Source organism: Pagrus major, chromosome 3 (genome assembly GCF_040436345.1).
Source record: "Pagrus major chromosome 3, Pma_NU_1.0".
Taxonomy (NCBI): domain Eukaryota; kingdom Metazoa; phylum Chordata; class Actinopteri; order Spariformes; family Sparidae; genus Pagrus; species Pagrus major.
The window spans coordinates 6,501,778-6,520,694 of NC_133217.1; the positions used below are offsets into that span (position 1 = coordinate 6,501,778).

The 18,917-nt window shown below is 39.1% G+C and overlaps 2 protein-coding genes across 2 annotated transcripts; both read left to right on the forward strand.

Annotated features, from left to right (window-relative positions):
* The first annotated feature begins 156 nt into the window (after positions 1-156).
* On the forward strand, positions 157-5,112 carry vps28 (VPS28 subunit of ESCRT-I). The gene is made up of 10 exons (XM_073463557.1): positions 157-194; positions 1,262-1,325; positions 1,441-1,469; positions 1,745-1,782; positions 1,894-1,983; positions 2,075-2,180; positions 2,291-2,392; positions 2,819-2,872; positions 2,961-3,052; positions 3,954-5,112. The coding sequence occupies exons 2-10, from the start codon at positions 1,286-1,288 to the stop codon at positions 4,072-4,074; spliced, it is 672 nt and encodes a 223-aa protein (XP_073319658.1). The 5' UTR covers positions 157-194; positions 1,262-1,285; the 3' UTR covers positions 4,075-5,112.
* Positions 5,113-8,324: 3,212 nt separating this feature from the next.
* mapk15 (mitogen-activated protein kinase 15) lies at positions 8,325-18,318 on the forward strand. Its single transcript, XM_073463090.1, has 14 exons — positions 8,325-8,860; positions 11,049-11,147; positions 11,488-11,517; positions 12,043-12,133; positions 12,612-12,742; positions 13,387-13,550; positions 13,708-13,847; positions 13,955-14,012; positions 15,460-15,597; positions 15,825-15,930; positions 16,055-16,367; positions 16,683-16,813; positions 16,993-17,145; positions 17,275-18,318. Exons 1-14 carry the CDS (start codon positions 8,771-8,773, stop codon positions 17,464-17,466), a joined length of 1,836 nt encoding a protein of 611 aa, XP_073319191.1. The 5' UTR covers positions 8,325-8,770; the 3' UTR covers positions 17,467-18,318.
* Positions 18,319-18,917: the final 599 nt, after the last annotated feature.

Below are 18,917 nucleotides of genomic sequence, written 5' to 3' on the forward strand. Positions count from 1 at the left end.
ATTTACTGAAACAAATCCTTTAAAAAATTAAATATGAATGGCCCGAAAATAAACTAATCATATTTGATATTTCTATATTTATCTTAAAATGTATACATTTTTAGTGAGGCACACAGGGCACCTAATATTTTGACGTCTTCTGGTCCTCGCTGAAGGGTGTGTTTACATTGACGTCACAGCAGTTTGCCGAAAGGGTAAGTAAAGTGTCTTTTAATCTCGTTAATTTAACAATAATAATGAAATGGCTTACATTTTCACACATCCTACACGTATGGTCACTAATAAAAAGTTAGATATGTTCCAAAAAGTATCTATATGGTCCAGTCATAATAAATCATGAAGGAAGTGCTTACGAGCTAGCTTCAAAAGCTAACTTCGGGCTAGCTAGTTCGGCAAAACAAGATTTTGAAGGCTGATGATCGACTTTCTACGGCAGGTTTCCTTTTATTCTCAATGTATCAACCATTTCTTTGAGTGAATGTTAATATTAAGCGAAGTAATGTTCTAACACTCCGCGTGAAAGCATTGTAAGCTAGTGTATTGTTCAACTACTGTAGCCAGTTTGGGCTAATGTGAACAGCGAACAAAGTCTATTCTTTCATAGATATGACACAACAATGACATGGTGTTTATCAGTTCAATTGTGAAGAAATACAGCTCGAGATGAAAGAAACTAAGGTTGAGAATAATTTCCGGTTTCCCTGCTTATGATTATTGAAACAAAATATTAACCTGACTGAGAACTGTGCAGTGCTATAAATATCTCTGAACAGTGATGCGTCTCTTTTTCCTAAACAAGCCTCACGCTTTACATATTTGGCAGGTATTAGGTTAATGTTTTACTGCTTGAAACAAGTGTGGCAGAAAGAAACCAAATGACACTAAGAGTATCTTGTATGCCATCTTTGGCTTGGCAGCTAGAAGTTGTATTTACAGTGTTTCCAAGTAACAGTGATCTCTTTAGATCTTATCCACATAAAATGCTAAAAGTGACAAACTAGACAATGTCTTTAATGAATTCAAAAATCCTTGGAGCACTGTTTCTGTTGTTACACTCCACTGCAGTATTCAAAGAGCAGCTCCCACACATCAGATATCTATAATCATTTGAGACAAATACACCCACAAATCAGCACCATCCAGGCTATGGAAAACATTTAAAATATGTTTTGAATAGAAACGATTGTGAGTGGGGGAAAAAAAGAGAAAGCTTTGCAGGTCAGTCAGTTATTAGACAAACTGTAACATTCATCTTTTCCAGATCAAGTTCTGATAGATCAGCATCATGTTCCATGGGATACCAGTCACAGGAGGTGTGGGAGGAGGTAAGACATTTAAACAAATCGAATGTCTAAAATTAAGGTAATTTTGCGGTCGTCATCCTTTCAACAGTAAATGACAGTTAATGTCACTCAAACCATGTAATAATCTTTCCCACAGCTCCGGCCAATAAACCTGAGTTATATGAGGTAAGCTAAATCTAACTTTTTTTTTGTTTCAATTAGGACTTGGCAAACAGGACTTTTAATCTATATAAGCTTTAAAGAAACAAAATCATTAATGAAACTACATTACACTATTATGTCTTGTTTTATAATTTGTTCTCTGTTATTTACGTTGAAGAAAAAACAAAATTTTGTGGTTCCTATTTCACAAGAAATGCATCTAAGAATAAAATCAGAAATATGTGATATTCTACTTGTTAGCCACAGAAAAGCCTTTACCTCAAATTGTGTTTTTTCAGGAAGTGAAACTATACAAAAATGCAAGAGAACGAGAAAAGTAAGTGTCACATTTATTACCAATTACCAGCCTAACATGTACACATTACTACCCAGAAATTCATTAAGCGCCAAGTGTTTCAGAACCTCATTATTTACCCTGTTTCTGAAGGTATGATAACATGGCAGAGTTGTTCGCTGTCGTCAAGACCCTTCAGGCCCTGGAGAAGGCGTACATCAAGGACTGTGTCACACCTAATGAGTAAGTTTTACTTGAGTTTATATTTTGTGTTAAAAAGACTGACAAAAATACCAGGCGTAACTTTGACTGTATTTTCTTTTGTCTGTTTCAGGTACACCGCTTCCTGTTCCAGATTGTTGGTTCAGTATAAGGCTGCTTTCAAGCAGGTGCAAGGCTCTGATGTGGGCTCCATCGATGATTTCTGCAGGAAGTACAGAGTGAGTTCTCCCTTTTGACTTTGGTTGTAAACATGGACTGTGCAATTGTTCTACCTGTTTTTTAGGCTTAGTATTTTTCTTCTGACTAGTCCTGCCATTCTCTTTCCTAGCTTGACTGCCCACTAGCTATGGAAAGGATTAAGGAGGATCGGCCAATCACCATCAAGGATGACAAGGGCAACCTGAACCGCTGCATTGCAGATATAGTTTCCGTACGTCCTCTCTCACCTTTGGCATATTAAACTGTCAGTGCAAACAGGAGGCTTGTTTTGGACGAGTGCCAGGATACAAATTGTTGTAGTTGTATTTTTTTCTAAAATGATTTAGTGTCTTCAGTTCAAGCTCTAAGTGGCTGAAGTGGTGTCACTTAATTTGGCATATCCTGTGGTCAGTCAGTGAAGGATGTGAATGGATCTTGCCAGCTGTATCCACTGCCAAGTTTGATCTCAACTCATAAAATCAGACAAACTAATAAAGTCAGTGGATGGACAGCATGAAACTGGCAAAGACCGTGTGTCCTGTTTGTGTTGGCTGTAAAAAAAAAAAACAATCTTATTTCTTATTTGCTGACAGTGGAAGCTGGGAAATATGTTGAGCTTTGTCTCATTGTTTGTCACTTCTCTCACCCCACTTCTCAGCTCTTCATCACTGTGATGGACAAGCTGAGACTGGAGATCAGGGCCATGGACGAGGTAAATCAAAACAAAAACAATAAAAAAGTGTAAACATTTTACATGGACCTAAAACATTTGCTTAACGAAATCTTTTCTATTGGTCCAGATCCAGCCAGACCTGAGGGAACTGATGGAAACCATGAACAGAATGAGCAACATGCCTCCAGACTCTGAGGCTAAGGACAAAGTCAGCCTCTGGTGAGTGAAACTGGGCCACCCAGTTTACAGTGTTTTTATTTTTGAGCCTCCTGCCAGTTCAGTGCAGGATCTTAAGTGGACACAGACAACTTTCCAAATTCTCCCCTCCTAGCATTTCCTTGTAGTATTGCTGTTGGTGCCGCTGTTGCAAAGACAGTGTAGGTAACATGGCTTCCACTCGCAGCCTGGCTACTCTCCAAAGCAAACACACAAACATAAGAAACCCCGATCTCAGCGCTATAAAAAAAGTGAAGTAAAAAACTTGGTTGTATTAATCAGTAGGCAGGTTTTATTAAGAAAGTAGAAAGAATGCCAGTCCCTCCCGGTGGGAAGAGGAAACGCATATTAGTGGAGGAACAGACTTTGACACAACACCGGAGCTCTCTATCAAGTGAATGCCTGTCCGTTCACTCTTGTTTAACCTCGGTTTCTGTCACTCTCACTCTTCACCTTCTTTGCCTCCTCCATCAGCAGGCTTCTTTCCTTTTTTTTTTGCAGTGTAGAGTTTCCAGTTATTACAGTTCTTCCACTGTTACCTGGGGAAAGCAACCTGGGAAAACAATGCCTCCTCCTGTTTTGGTTGCACATTGACAGAAGAGTTTTCCTTGTGCCATAATGCAACCTTCATTTTTGCTGGAAAAATTAAGCCTAGTGGGCAGGCTGATTGTATATTGAAAGCAAAGCTTATAGGAAACCAATCTATATGCAGATTGTGTCATTTTCCTCCAGCAGTAACAAACTGTGCGAACATTATTTACTTCAGAATAAAGTTGAAGCAAAAAAGTTGTCTATTGCCAGTTTAACTAATGTTTAATGAATGAATAAATAAACTACTGATCATTCAGCGTCTATGCTTTAAAAGTTTTGTAATCTTTCTCGATTTGTACTATTTCTTCCCCAGGTTGACCACCCTCAGCAGCATGTCCGCCTCAGACGAGTTGGATGATAATCAGGTGCGCCAGATGCTGTTTGACCTGGAGTCGGCCTACAATGCCTTCAACCGCTTCCTTCACTCCTCCTAAAGCATCTATCCCATTGTTGATCCCATCCATCTGAAATTCTGACTCTAATATCTCTTAAGTTTAAAAAAAAAAAAAGAAGCACACTTTCTCCTCATGGCTTTTGGTAGAGAGTGGGTTTACGCTGGACAGGCTTCCTGTCTCATATCCCCCCAGTTCTTTCCATTTGTGTCCTGTGTTCTTTATTCATGTTCTGTACTATTCAAGCTCCACCGCCTTGTATACTCCACTGTGTCTGGTACATCATGCTGCCTGCAGCCTCGCCCACCAGGCTCGCCCTGTGCTGTGAGACGCTCCATTGGCCTCTTTTTCTAGCCAAACGTGTGTGATAAGTCCTTTCAACATTGGCTGTATATTCACAAAAAAGTTTACGTCTAACTTTGTACTGTAAAATCAAAAAGGTCTAATTTTATACTTAAGTTTTGCAGAGCACCAGTAAAAAGGCATGATACAATTATATTGGGCAAAGTCTGCACATGAAGAAAAGGTTGCAACAGCCAAAGCATTTATATTATTGGAGAGATGAATATATATTTTTTTCCTTATGGTATCCTAATTCTATCCATTAGCTGCTCCCTGGGGTCAGGTTAGCATTATTTGTTACTTTTGTTTTTCTATCACACACGTTTCTACTGTAGAATTCTACAATAGTTTTTGTCGGTGGAGTAAAAAAAGCTGACCTGTGTTGTCAGTTAATGGAAAATAAATGCAGCTTCAAGATGTTTAGACTGCACTTCAATTTAGTAATTAATTTGACACTATGGTGGAAGGAAATTCTTTGTGTACGTTTTGTAGCCCTGTTTTCTGTTAACATACGTAATCCATATTTCCTTAAGAAGTGAGGGTTTGGCCACATTAAGTGGGCAAAAGCGAGGTGGATACACCCCCCTCTTTATTTTGCTTGCTAAATATGTTTCAGCCCTCAAACACCATTAGGGAGAGCATATTTATTAAGATTTATCATTGTAAATAATAGTTTTGATTTTTAAATGAGAGCATGTAACACCTTTTTAGAAATAAAGATGAAAAATCTACCTCCAACTTCATTTGTGTTGTGTGTGAATGTGATATTTTTAAAAAGAGCGTATTTTTATTCTTGCGTTGTCCAAAACTATTCAGCCTCTGATGTGACATTGTAATATAATAGGGGGAGCAAACGAGCGTGTGTCAAGAAATGTAAAAGGCACATTATGTTATTCTTGTTAATTTGAAGAAAGAATTGTTTTGTTTTGATTGCCTTATGTGATTTTGTTTTATTTTTCCAGAATTTTATTCAGCAATTTATTTGCTATAGCAACAGTCTAGGGAACAACGGGCAGATCTACTTATCAGGTGGCAAATTCAAATTGCCGATTGCAGATTATACATATAAGCTTTATTATATGTTCAGGGACCCAGAGTTTAACCATGAATGGAATGAAACAAACTTGGGCTGTGTCTGATTTGATATTATAGTGCCAAAACAATACCTTACTCAATACTATACTGTTTATTGTTATGTTTTTATGTTTACAAAATATGCACCTACTCAGAACTTGGCCTAAATGAAAAACAGCGTAGCAGAGGTTGCCTTTTAGTTCCCAATGTAGATCAAAATCCAAAAACTAGTTTGCAATTCAGGGTTACTGTTATAAAATTGTCACTTTGCCATTTAGTCTTTAGCCTCTTGCTTTACTGTTAATACTTTGAAAATATCTGTCAATCTAGTGATTGTTGTTTCTTTTCTTTTCTTTTCCAGTTGTGATGATCACAATCTTTACTGCTTTAACTGACTTTTTGTCTTGCATGCCTGTCAGTTGTACTTTTCCAAGTGAATCATTTACTTTTTCCGCTGTTTATGGTAGGAAGTTAAATTTAATATTAATGGGTTAGCCAGTGTTGATCACTAACCACTGAGGCCAAAGTAGACGGCAGAGCTGGAAAGTGACAAATTACAATTACTCATCATGTATTATATGATTATGAGGTACTTGTAATTTATTTGAATAGTTCCATATTTAGCTACTTTTTACCTCAACTCCAATACATCTCAGAAGTTACTTCAGATTAAGATTAATAATGCAAAATATGATTAACAAATAGTGATGTAGCCTAGTCCAGTATGATAAATAAAACTAAAAAAGCAAACAACCAAAAACTGGATTGATTCCTGGGGAAAATTCATGAGCTAACAGGATGCCAGGTCATACAGATTTTTGATAGATATGGAGATTTATACAGATTAATTTATTTACTGAAATAAGGGGATACAATAAATAAAATCAATAAGTCACATGAAAAACAAACAAAAACCAAAAAAGAACAAAAGTACGGAAGCCCTAAAGGGCCATGCATTCATACATTTTATTTCCTCCGTGATAACGAGTTAATTTCATTTGTTTTCTCGAGATCTCGAGTATTATCTCGAAATAACACATGCCATTTTCCCGACATAACGGGATAATTTTCTCAAGATCTCGAAATCTCGAGATAACGAAACTTTGTTTTCCCAAGATAACGATATAACTAATTCGAGATCTCGAGATAATGACTGTGATATGATAGGCCTGAGATTATAGAGACGCCCGGAACCTCGTAGCTGGTCAGCTATGTAGTTAAAGACGACATCAGGCTTACTTAGATTGCGCCACCGACATAGCTGAAGCCTTGCTAACCGTCTTTTTAGATTACACACACTAATGTGTATATTATCTGTAATAGCAAGGCATAATGCTATTTCAGCCTGTGTCAGGCCTTGATTGAAAAAATATGTGTCGCGGTGATCGATATGCTCCTGCTCCTCTGACATTTCTACACTGACTGATGTTTCCTGCAATGATTTAATATACTACACTATCGTTTTGTTTTCTCAAGATCTCGAATTAATTATACCGTTATCTTGGGAAAACAAAGTTTCGTTATCTCGAGATCTCGAGATCTCGAGAAAATTATCCCGTTATCTCAGGAAAACGGCAGTTGTTATTTCGAGATAATACTCGAGATCTCGAGAAAACAAATGAAATTAACTCGTTATCACGGGAAAACGGAGGAAATAAAATGTATGAATGCGTGGCCCTTTAGTACGGAAGCCCTAAAGGGCCATGCATTCATACATTTTATTTCCTCCGTTTTCCCGTGATAACGAGAACACGTTAAAACGTCTTTGTTTCGTTTTGTTAGCTATGTAGTTAATGATGAGATCTCGAATTAATTATATCGTTATCTCGGGAAAACAAAATTCCGTTATCTCGAGATCTCGAGAAAATTATCCCATTATCTCGGGAAAACGGCAGTTGTTATTTCGAGATAATAACTCGAGATCTCGAGAAAACAAATGAAATTAACTCGTTATCACGGGAAAACAGAGGAAATAAAATGTATGAATGCATGGCCCTTTAGTACGGAAGCCCTAAGGAGCCATGCATTCATACATTTTGTTTCCTTTCCTCGAAATAACAACTGCCGTTTTCCCGAGATAATGGGATAATTTTCTCAAGATAACGGAATTTTGTTTTCCCGAGATAACGATATAATTAATTCGAGATCTCGTCATTAACTACATAGCTGGTCAGCTATGTAGTTAATGACGACATCAGGCTCACTTAGATTGCGCCGCCGATATAGCTGAGGCCTTGCTAACTGTCTTTTTAGATTATGCACACTAACGTGTATATTATCTGTAATAGCAAGGCATAATGCTATTTCAGCTTGTGTCAGGCCTTGATTGAAAACATATGTGACGTGGTGATCGATATGCTCCTGCTCCTCTGACATTGCTACACTGAATGATGTTTCCTGCAATGATTTAATATACTACACTATCGTTTTGTTTTCTCAAGATCTGAGAAAATTATCCCGTTATCTCGGGAAAACGGCAGTTGTTATTTCGAGATAATAACTCGAGATCTCGAGAAAACAAATGAAATTAACTCGTTATCACAGGAAAATGGAGGAAATAAAATTTATGAATGCATGGCCCTTTAGGGCTTCCGTACTTTAGGGCTTCTGTGCAAAAGAAATTAATAGAAACGGAAATAAATGTTAAAAAGATGCATTGCAGATGACCATAGTCACTGTTTGTCAGTCCTTTCAGGGTTTCAGTTTCATTTCATGCTTGAGCTGGTGAATTTCAATCAAGATCTTTCTCGTCTGATTAGATTTTCTTCCTCTTTAATTACAGTTGCCATGATGAAAACGACCCAGCGGTGACTGTACCCGGAAGTGTTTGTGCGCGGCGGCTCCTTTAAGACGCGGGCGGCAGCGTATTCGTTGCCAGGACGACAAGAACAGACAAAACTCTCCGTCTCCGGCAGCAGCAGTGTGGGAGTATCCAAACTCTGTGCAGCGAGAACTAACTATCACCTGAGCAAACATCCACAGATCCTGAGCAGTCCGGTTAAACAGTGTTTTTAAGGCCAAACGTGAAGTTAAAGACGAATCTTCTTCTTCTCGACCGACAGCGATTGACTGAACAGTGAGAAACGGAGCCGTCTGACCACAAGTCCAGACGGGGACGCGTGTGAGCGTCCAGATCAGCTTCAAGACAGTTTCATTTCCATCAAACTGAAAGTATCTCTCCGCAGTTTATTCTGCAGCTGTGTGCTCTTGCTACCAGCTGTTCCAACACCTGTTTCCCGGACATTTTTTAACACTGCAGAGGACCAGTCAAAGAGTATGGTGATGCTCTCTGCATGAGCTGCACAACCAACTGTCAAGGAAAATGAGCAAAAAATATGAATCAGCAAACGTGTCTGAGGTGGAGGATCACATTTCTCTCAAGTATGAAATCAAGAAGAGACTTGGAAAAGGGGTGAGTGACTGTTTATCTTTTAATTTTGACTGGATTTAATAGAATTAGAGATTAATTCACTCAAAGCTGTAGGCCTTAAATTAGAACAAAACTCCTTCATGCACCTTTGATATGAATCCCTTCACTTAAAATGCTGTATCAGCCTCCTCTGCACCTGTACATATTTAAGCCCACTCTGTACTTTAGCCTGAAGAGAAATTCCTGTAATTATCCAGACTTAAGTTCCTCAGTGAATACCAGTGTTGTAAGCACTGGGGTTTATTTACTTTGGCAGGACAAACTCTTTCCTTGCGGATCAGCTGATGTGTGAGGACACTTATTCCCTCCAGAGTCCAAACCCTTTTGTTTTTCTCTAAGGTTGCCACAAGAATAGAAACAGCAGGGTTTCTTTCCATAGACTGTCCACAGAGACTCACAAATTGCTGCTGTGCTTCAAGTGGCCAGGTGGCAACTGCCACGTATCCCTGTCACATCGGCTACCTAGACATACCTGGGGCCAGCTGAGACTCAGGTTACACAGCTGTTGAACCTGTTTGTAGGGGTGTCCTGTACAGTGATGCGTCAGGGAGCAAAGGCACTGCTCTAAGTGGCTTTGAAGAGTCATATAAAGTGCTTTTACAGCTCTGAATAAACTGTTTTATTTTGAAACTCTCTCTGTGAATGCTCACCACTCTTCCTCTGGAGCCTGGGTATTGGCAGAGACAGCAGCTGTAGAGTCAGTGTGAATCTGATCCTCCAGTGACAGGGCTACTCCTTGTGTGAGCTCTGATGCCTCACTGCTCCCTGCTCTGTTATGCTTGACTTCACCGCCTACATCAGCACCCTGACTCTTCCTCCAGCACAGTCGGGCCTGTAGCTACCATCGAGAACATGAAGGTCATGTCCGTACCTTTTATTTCTAGGAATATGGCGACCATAAGTGCAGTTTATACATTTTAATTGAAAGTTACACATAGTGGGTGGAGCTGCAACGATTAATACAGAAGTTGTTAACTATTAAATCAATTGATTTAGATAATCGCTGGTTGGTTCGAGTCATTTTTTAAGAAATTCAAAGTTATTTGATTCCAGCTTCTTAAATGTTAATATGTTTGTGTCTCTTTACTCCTCTGTGACAATAAACTGAATATCCTTGGGTTGTGGACAAAACAAGACATTTGAGGACATCATCTTGGGCTTTGGGAAACACTAATCAACATATTTCACAATTTGACAATTTGACATTTTATAAACTGAACAACTAATCAATTAATTGAGAAAGTAATCGACAATGAAAGTAATCATTAGTTGCAGCCCTTATAGAGGGTTTTAAAATATAGACACAGTTCTATATTGATGAACTGTCTTTAAATTTGATTTTTTTTGATGTAGAGAAAAATCAAGAGATACATGAGTAGAGCTGCAGTGATTAGTTGATAAATCGATTAGTTGATTAGTCGATCAAAAGAAAATACATTTACAACTGTTTTAATAATCGATGAATTGTTTCTGTCAGTTTTCACTTAAAATGAAAAATTAGCTGTCAGTTCCAGCTTTTTAAATGTAAGGTTTTGCTGCTTTTCTTTGTCATTACAATAGGAAATAAAGAAAGGTAAAGTAAAGGTAGCAACCTGAAGACGTCACTTTGGGCTCTGGGAAATTGTGATAAACATTTTTCCCAATTTTTTCCTTCACAAAGAAATCCACTGTCCAGCAGCTTTAAACAACTTAAACTAAATTGTCCACAGGCTTGTATAGGCAACAGACAGATATGGGGAAAGCCTCATTTTTCACATCATGTGACAATCCGCTCTCATAAGGCCAATAAAAATGTGATTAATACATTGCTACAGATTTTTGCATAGAGCCCCTATAATCATTAAAATAATCTGCAGATTAATCAATCAATCAAAAATGAAGATATAGTGTATAAGTGTAGAATAGTCTTTGAAAGCATCATGTAGAGAAACTCTTGGATATAACTGTTTTTAAATGAATCAAAAAACATATAGTATGACTGCTAAATGAATTAAAAAGTATCTCAACATTTCTGGCTACATCAGTGTTTCCCCAATCTACTTTTCAACACTTTTTTCCCCCTATATGGTTGACATCTTAAAGTTCAAACTTTGTGAATGCTTGACTAAATGAAAGTCACCTGTTGCATGGAGATGACTGGATGTCACCAGTGTTTTTCTGTGTGTCTCAGGCCTATGGCATTGTGTGGAAAGCAGTCGACAGACAAACAGGCGAGATTGTGGCTGTGAAGAAGATCTTTGATGCCTTCAGGAACAGGACAGATGCGCAGGTGTGTGCTTGCTGTGTGTGACAATAAAGTCTTGTAACCTTTTTACCTTTATTCATTTTGACACATCATTTCTGCTGCTTATAATTCCCAATCTTTTTGGCATGTGACCCCTTAAAAAAGAATTCAACAGAAACATTTTAAATCATCCAGCAAATCATATTAAAAGAACAACAATTAAGGGATAAAAGTAATTGTGTTTTTGTGAACTCCCTCACCTGTTTCAATTGAGACGAGTTTGGCTAATGATTATATAGAACGGGAGGCCTGTGTGTGCCTCGTTTATGGCTGCATGTTGCTTGTAGAGTTTATATCCTAACTGTGATTTTCTTTCCTTTTGCAGCGGACATTCAGAGAAATCATGTTCCTCCAGGTAACAATAATAGATGTGTTTAACTTCAATAAATGTCACACAATCATTCTCTTAGTTTATGTTTCAAAGACTGGGTACATCTAACAACACACTGCAGTGGTACTATGTTTTTGGTGCTTTTGCTAAATATTCAAAAGACTCTGCAGTGCATCAGTGTCAACATATCAAAGTGACTTTTTTTCCAATTAGCGTTTTCATTCAACTTTATTATCATCCTAAAGGAAAGCTGCTGTACACTCAGGTATTACACACACACAGGTCACAGATAACAATGTGCTTTATATCCTTATGCAACATACTCCTGTTTCACTCTTTATTTACTGACCTACATTCATGTGACCTTCAGCTGTGCCACTGCCCCCCTAATCAGCTGTTGTGATACATACAGCCACCGTTATGTAACCTGTGTTGAAACGTTCACTCTTGTTTACACAACGTTTACACAATGGCTGCCAGTAGCCAAACAGCAGGATTTCTGTGTTTGTGTGGTTTCTGTTGTTAAAAACTCTCTTATTCTCTGTGCAGGAGTTTGGAGATCATCCCAACATTGTCAAACTTCTAAATGTCATCAGAGCGCAGAATGATAAAGACATTTACCTCATCTTTGAATTTATGGGTGAGTGTTGGATGTGGTCCTAGTGCTGCACACAGATCAGCACAGGGAAGAGTGGAGGGTACAGTGGTTCTTTGCAGTTTAACTTGGCACTGACAAAGCCAAGGTGTGTGTGTGTGTGTGTGTGTGTGTGTGTGTGTGTGTGTGTGTGTGTGTGTGTGTGTGTGTGTGTGTGTGTGTGTGTGTGTGTGTGTGTTCTGCTTCCCTTGGCTTGCTGCACTGTCTTACTGCTGAGTCCACAGTTTGACCTCCCCCTCTCTGCAGTCTAATCCATGACTGTAAAGCAGCATCCCAGCACAGACCTCCACTGTGACTCTCTGCCATTTAGTTTTTGAGATGCTGCTTTATTGGAAACTTTTGTGAATGTGATTATAGAGGAGTGTGTGTTGAGCAACTCAATGCTAAAATCATGGCTGAGAATGCAATCCAATTATTACAGTGACAGTATCATCATCATTTTTTGTTTTCTGTTATTTATCAGATACTGACCTGCATGCTGTGATAAAGAAAGGCACCCTACTGAAGGACATTCACAAACGTTATGTGATGTACCAGCTCCTCAAAGCCCTCAAATACCTGCATTCAGGAAATGTCATCCACAGAGACCAAAAGGTACGTCACAATATAGTGTTAGTCGTGAATTCATTTGTGTAGAGGGTTATATAAACATATCACAGGAACAAAATGAGCTCCTAGTTTAATCAAAAGATGGCACCATTATACCTGTACCTTCACTATATCACATATTAAAGGGTAAGTTCAACCGAAATCAGTCGGTCATTATTGTTGATGGAAAAGTCAGGTGAAGTGATGCAGTCCACAAAACATTTCTGGATCTTCACAGCAAAACAGCGTTTCAGCATTCTCCTAAACAACTGAAGTAGATGGGGACTTCGCAAACTGATTTGAAAAGAGAATATTTACTTAAGAGTACGCTAACTATAAACTATGAAACTTCATCCACATGGGGTTGAGGAGATCATGGTTGATTTTTTTTTGTAGAATTTAAGTGTTGCTTTAAAATTCAAGCGAAGTTCATTGTAACTTCACTGTTGGAATAAGGCATTTATTTATGAATGTAAAGTAGCGATGCAACTACCATTTATTTATTTTCAGTTTTTCTGCTATTCCACCTCTTTTCACTCCTTGTGTAGTTTCTGTTTTCATACCTCAGTCTTAACCTCTCTGTAGATGAGTGAAAATCAAATTATTATTGTCCTTGTGAAGAATGTTTCTCTTGTCTGCGTTTCCCACAGCCGTCCAACGTACTGTTGGACACTGACTGTGTAGTCAAGCTGTGTGATTTCGGCTTGGCCAGATCACTCAACCAGATCCAAGAGGACAGTGGGAATCCAGCACTGACAGAGTACGTGGCGACGCGGTGGTACAGAGCTCCCGAGATCCTGCTGGGATCCACGAGGTATCAACTGTGATGAGCATCTGTTGTCAGTATCTGTACCACAGCCTCTGCTTGTGCTTGGTCTTAAAGACAGTTGATTTAATAATTATCAGGATGGCATTTTACAAAATTTGCCATGAGTGTACCAGTCTATTGAAAGAATACATCTTGTCCAAAGGTACACTAAAGGTGTGGACATGTGGAGTCTTGGCTGTATCCTGGGAGAGATGCTGCTGGGAAAAGCCCTGTTCCCCGGGACCTCCACCATCAACCAAATAGAGAAGATCATGAGTGCCATACCACACCCCAGCCCAGAAGGTGGTTAAAGAACTCCAGATTCAAATCATTTAAAATCCTCACTGTTTACTTTTAGTAATGATCAGCTTTCATTGCTGTGAATTAATTTAATGCAATTTAATTTACAGATATTCTCGCAATCAAGTCAGAATATGGATCCAGTGTTATTCAGAGGATGTTACTGAAGTAAGCAGATCTTCAACTCACACTGATTACTTTGTTTATATTTGAATGCAGAGTGTTCACAGTCTGCTTGGCCTCTTTCTGACCTCGTCACTCCTGGGACAGAGCTAGTTTAGGGTGTGATGATAACACATTTTTTCCCCTCCACTGGAAAGATCATTATCGGAGGTTGCAGGCATCGGATGGGCTGATAACATGCTCAGGGAGATGGAGGAGTGATTATTGCACAGATGCAGTGACAAAGGAAAATCTCAACCTAAGCAAAGACAGCTTAAATAAACCACCTTGTTGAAACGTGTTGCAGAAAGTGATCAGATGAGTGAGCAGGGAGAGTCGAAAGCTCAAAGGCCCTACTGTATTTGGGATCTTTGGACAGGACAGTTTGTAAATAGATATCTGTCTGTACTTTCAAAGGAACAGTAAAAATTGTTGACAAACTTTCACTCTTCCTAATTAAATATTAACTCCTCTAATTTGAGCTGATATTTTCCATCAAATCTCCAGTGTATACCTCACCCACATCCCACTGACTCCCATCCTCCACCAGCCTTTTTGTATTCAAAGGGGAACTCCACCGACTTCAAAGTGTGTTTACAGGTCACTCTGAATACAAAAAAGTTATTTAAAGCCCTTTGTGACTCCAGGGGAAGCTGCACAAAGTCTGATAAATAGCTTCAAGTGATTGGGGCTACAAACTTGAAAACAAAATAAATCTGGAGGTGTGGAGTTAGAAAGAAGTAGCTTACCAGACCTGTGTAGCCTTCTCCTTATCTCTACTTGGGGCTAGTGGCTTAAGGCTACATTAGTCTCTACTAGCATAATATACTAGGTGTAGGGGCCAAGTTTGACAAGGTAGAGAAATGCATAGAATAAAAGTGCAATGTTAAATTGTTGGGGCACTCTTAAAAGGAGACATATTATATTTATTTTCAGGTTCATGATTTTGTTTGGGTTACTACAAAAATAGGTTTACATGCAAGTGCCAAAAAACACATCAGTTTTTTCATTCTGTCCAGTGCTGCAGCACTGTATTTCCCCTCTGTCTGAAAGGCTCTGTTTAAGCTCCTGTCTCTTTAAGGCCCCCCCTCCTGAATATGCAGTCGGCTCTGATTGGTCAGCTCACACATGCCTGAGCCAGCAAAGCTATCAACAACAGAGCAGCTGTGCTAAAGCAATTCTTACGTGCCAGACTAGCTGCTCGGCATAATTTATGCAAATATGTGACATAGTGACGTAGTTTCACAGAATTTACGGCGGGACTACTGACAAGGCGTTTCAGGAGCAGTGTTTTCTGTGGGAGAGAGGAACTTCTGTTGGTGCAGACTTTGACCTTTTAAACTTTCAAGATCTTTTACATGCACAACAACATATATAAAACACTGAAGGGAAGGAAATAAACAAAAAGCATAATATGTCTCCTTTAAAATATCGCTCTTCCTTCCTTCACCAGACCACAGGTGCCTTTGGAGGACCTTCTCCAGCCGTCTGTGCCTCCTGATGCCCTCGACCTGTTGAGAGGTTTGCTAGTTTTCAACCCAGACAAGCGGCTGACTGCTGAGCAAGCCCTCCAGCACCCATATGTAGCCAGGTATTAAAGATAAAGAATTCAGGTTAATTCAGGGATTAGTAGCTGTTATCTTTTTAGAATTTTCTCTTGTTTGCTTAGCTGAAAAGTTAAAATCAATAATTTCTTCTGTTTGCTTTGCTGTTGGTGTTAGAACAAGATTAGAGAGATCAATATTTGTAATCTTTATGTAAGTATATTTCCCATAAAGTGCTATCATTGATCCATAACTGTGTTTTCTGTCCCTGGAGGTTTCATAGTCCAGCCAAGGAGCCAGCTCTTAACTATGATGTAGTCCTGCCTGTAGACGATGATGTGCAGTTATCTGTGGTTCAGTACCGCAACAAACTCTATGAGGTACAAAATGAGTCATAAATGTTCAGAGGGCTGTTTAATTTGTACACTGTTAACCATATTACAAAGAAGTGAATTGCAAAAAAATAGTTTTTTAAAACCTATTTTTCCTCTTCTTTACCTGCAGATGATGCTGGAGAGGAGGACTAATCAGGGGATGCTGAGGCTGATCCAGCCAAAGGATGGAGGCTGTGTCAGTAGTGGGGAGAAGCCGAAAGTGAAGGATATAGCAGAGAGAGACCAAGAGGCAGCAAATGGTGACCATGAGGGGAAAAGACAACATAAAAAAGCTGATGAGACAAACCACGTGCCTTCGCATACAGGTGTCACCAAACCTGTGCCTGTGAATGTGTCAACCCCGCCTGCTGTGGAGAAGACAAGTCAAATCGCCAGCCCTGGTTTAGGAAAACTCACATATAACCCAATCACACATGTCCCAAGTAGGTGTGAGTTCTTGAAAGATTGCCTGTGTGTAGACATTTAACATTTGACTTCTTTGGTTAAATGAAAAGTGGCTTTGCTATAAACCATCTAATATTTCTAAAAGTATCAAAAGAACTAATGTTTTGGGATCAACACAGAAATGCAGGTATTGTATTGGCACTATTATCAAAAATGTACATAAATACCCAGCCCGGAGTTGCATGCCTTCACAGTGAAATCATAACAGTACAGCTGCATTTATTTTACACAAATATTTCAAACATACACATTCCCTCAGGTAGAAAACACAGTCTCTTCTTTTCGTCATTCAGATGGTTTTGTTCGGAGTCCAGCTGGACCTCCTCATTACTACCACTCCACTGTAGCCAGCAGGAGACGAGAGGAACAGACCAGTAATGGAAATGCAACAACATCCCCAACAGAGGGCACCAACGCTAATGTAGTAAGCAACAGACCTCAATCCACTGACTTTACTGTTTAGTTTTGTTTTCTCTTGATGTGACGTAATCTTGTTCACTTTCATTTCAACCCTTTATTTTTGGCTACTTACTTCCTCTCCTACTCATGATCTTGCTGTTGCTCACCCAGCATCTTGTTCTTTCTTATTCCCACCCTCACAAGTCCATGGACCAGATTCTCCAGCGTGGTCGCTCAGCCCCTGTGACCCATAACCGTTCCTTCTCCTTGACCTTAAACCAAACCCAGAACAACCCTTTGGTTCGTAAGGATGAGCCATCCCTGTCTTCTGGGCTACACGTCACATCTGCACGCCTGGTCAGTCCACTGCACCCTAGGACATGCTAGAAATACTGTATATGGATATTTCAAAGCTTGGAAGCTCTAGTAAGATATAGATGTAATGGCTGTCGTGGCATGTCTAACTTTCCTTTTCTTCCCATGCAGAACCAGCGTTCAAATTCTCAGGTTCGTGAGGCTCGGCCAGTGCCACCGCCACGGTTCAGCAAGAAAGTGTTTCAGAGTAACTGTAATGTGGCAGCAGCAGGCGACCCTCGAGCTAAACTGGGCAGCTACTCGCAGGCTTATGGCACCATCAACAAGTCTGACCTGGACAATCTGCTTCAAAGCCGCCCTTAAAACCAGAAACCACTGTCATTTCACCGGTTACGCAGGGGCCACATTTGTTTGAACACACAACAATTTTGCCTTGTACCAGGATCTTAGGCACTTGGCAAATAAACTTTAAGACTGTGAGGTTAGACACCTCTTGTAAACTGTGTAGATTTTACCCATTGTCTGTGACAATGAATACATATTTTTAAAAATCCAGTGTGACTTTATATTACATTTATCAAATTGTACTAACAGTTCATGAAAATATGTACATATTGTGTGTCATGTCTTTTACAAGTTTTTGCTCAACAGCATTCTCACAAGACTGGATCACTGGGCAAAGGGGGCAATTTCCCTGTGGCCCCAGACCTTCAGTGGCCCGAAAGGCCCATGTTATGTGCTTTAATAGGTGTGCACCAGATTAGAATCAGCTGAAATGGTAAATAAATGTTTAGCTTTCACACGCTAAATATTCATTATATTACATTAAATTAAAGCTGACACTTTTATCCCAACTGACTTACAATAGGTGCATTTAACGTGTATACAACCCAACAAGAATCACGCAGGTACAGTTCATAATTGCTTCAACTACTACATTAATAGAGAAAAGGGTGGATTTTTTTGCTTTTGTACGTTTGTGTTTTTATAATCATCACAAATAGGTGCCCACAAATGCTTTCTGCCCATCACAGGGTTATACCAGCCAAGATTTTCATGTTCACAGCTAACGACCTCTAGGCTTAATGGTGTGTGTACATTAAGTCAGTTGGCTTCAGATAGACAGAATCACTGTAAAATATGCAATTAGCTGTTTGAACTGATTATATGCAACAAGAAATTATGTTTCATGTGAATACAGCAGCAATAAGCCAACTTGTTCCTTTAATGTGTTGTTTAATGTGTACAGAGAGAAAAGGATTTGTGTTTCTTGAATCCGGTTTAATGTTTAACAAACATGGAGGACTCTGGCAGCAAACCACCATAAAGTTTGATAATAAACAGAGGTGGAAAAACTCAGATCCTTTAGTTTTGGAAAAGTACTAATCTAACAATGTGAAAAATCTCAATTACAAGTGAAAGTATAAGCTCCACTCTACTAACATGAGTGAGCTTATTGTGCAGAAACATTTTTTGATCGTTCATACTGATGCAACAATGTGTAAGTAGTATTTTACTGTTGTAGTTGGTCGAGGCGGAGCTTGTTCATCTGCTTTAGACACAGTTAATCCAGTGGGTCACAAGATAAATCTGAGGGGATGTGAGATGATTAATGGGGTAAGAAGAAATAACAATACAAAGTTCTCTACAGAATTTGTATTATTTCTTTCAGCTTCAAACAATTTTTAACAGTAAATTAGACCAAATGTGAAGTCTGGAGGGGAAATCAGTCTCTGAAGGAACTGCTCACAACTCAGAGACATTTGAAACATGGCATTAGGCACCAAGTAAAAAGTCATTGTTCAGTAAAAATA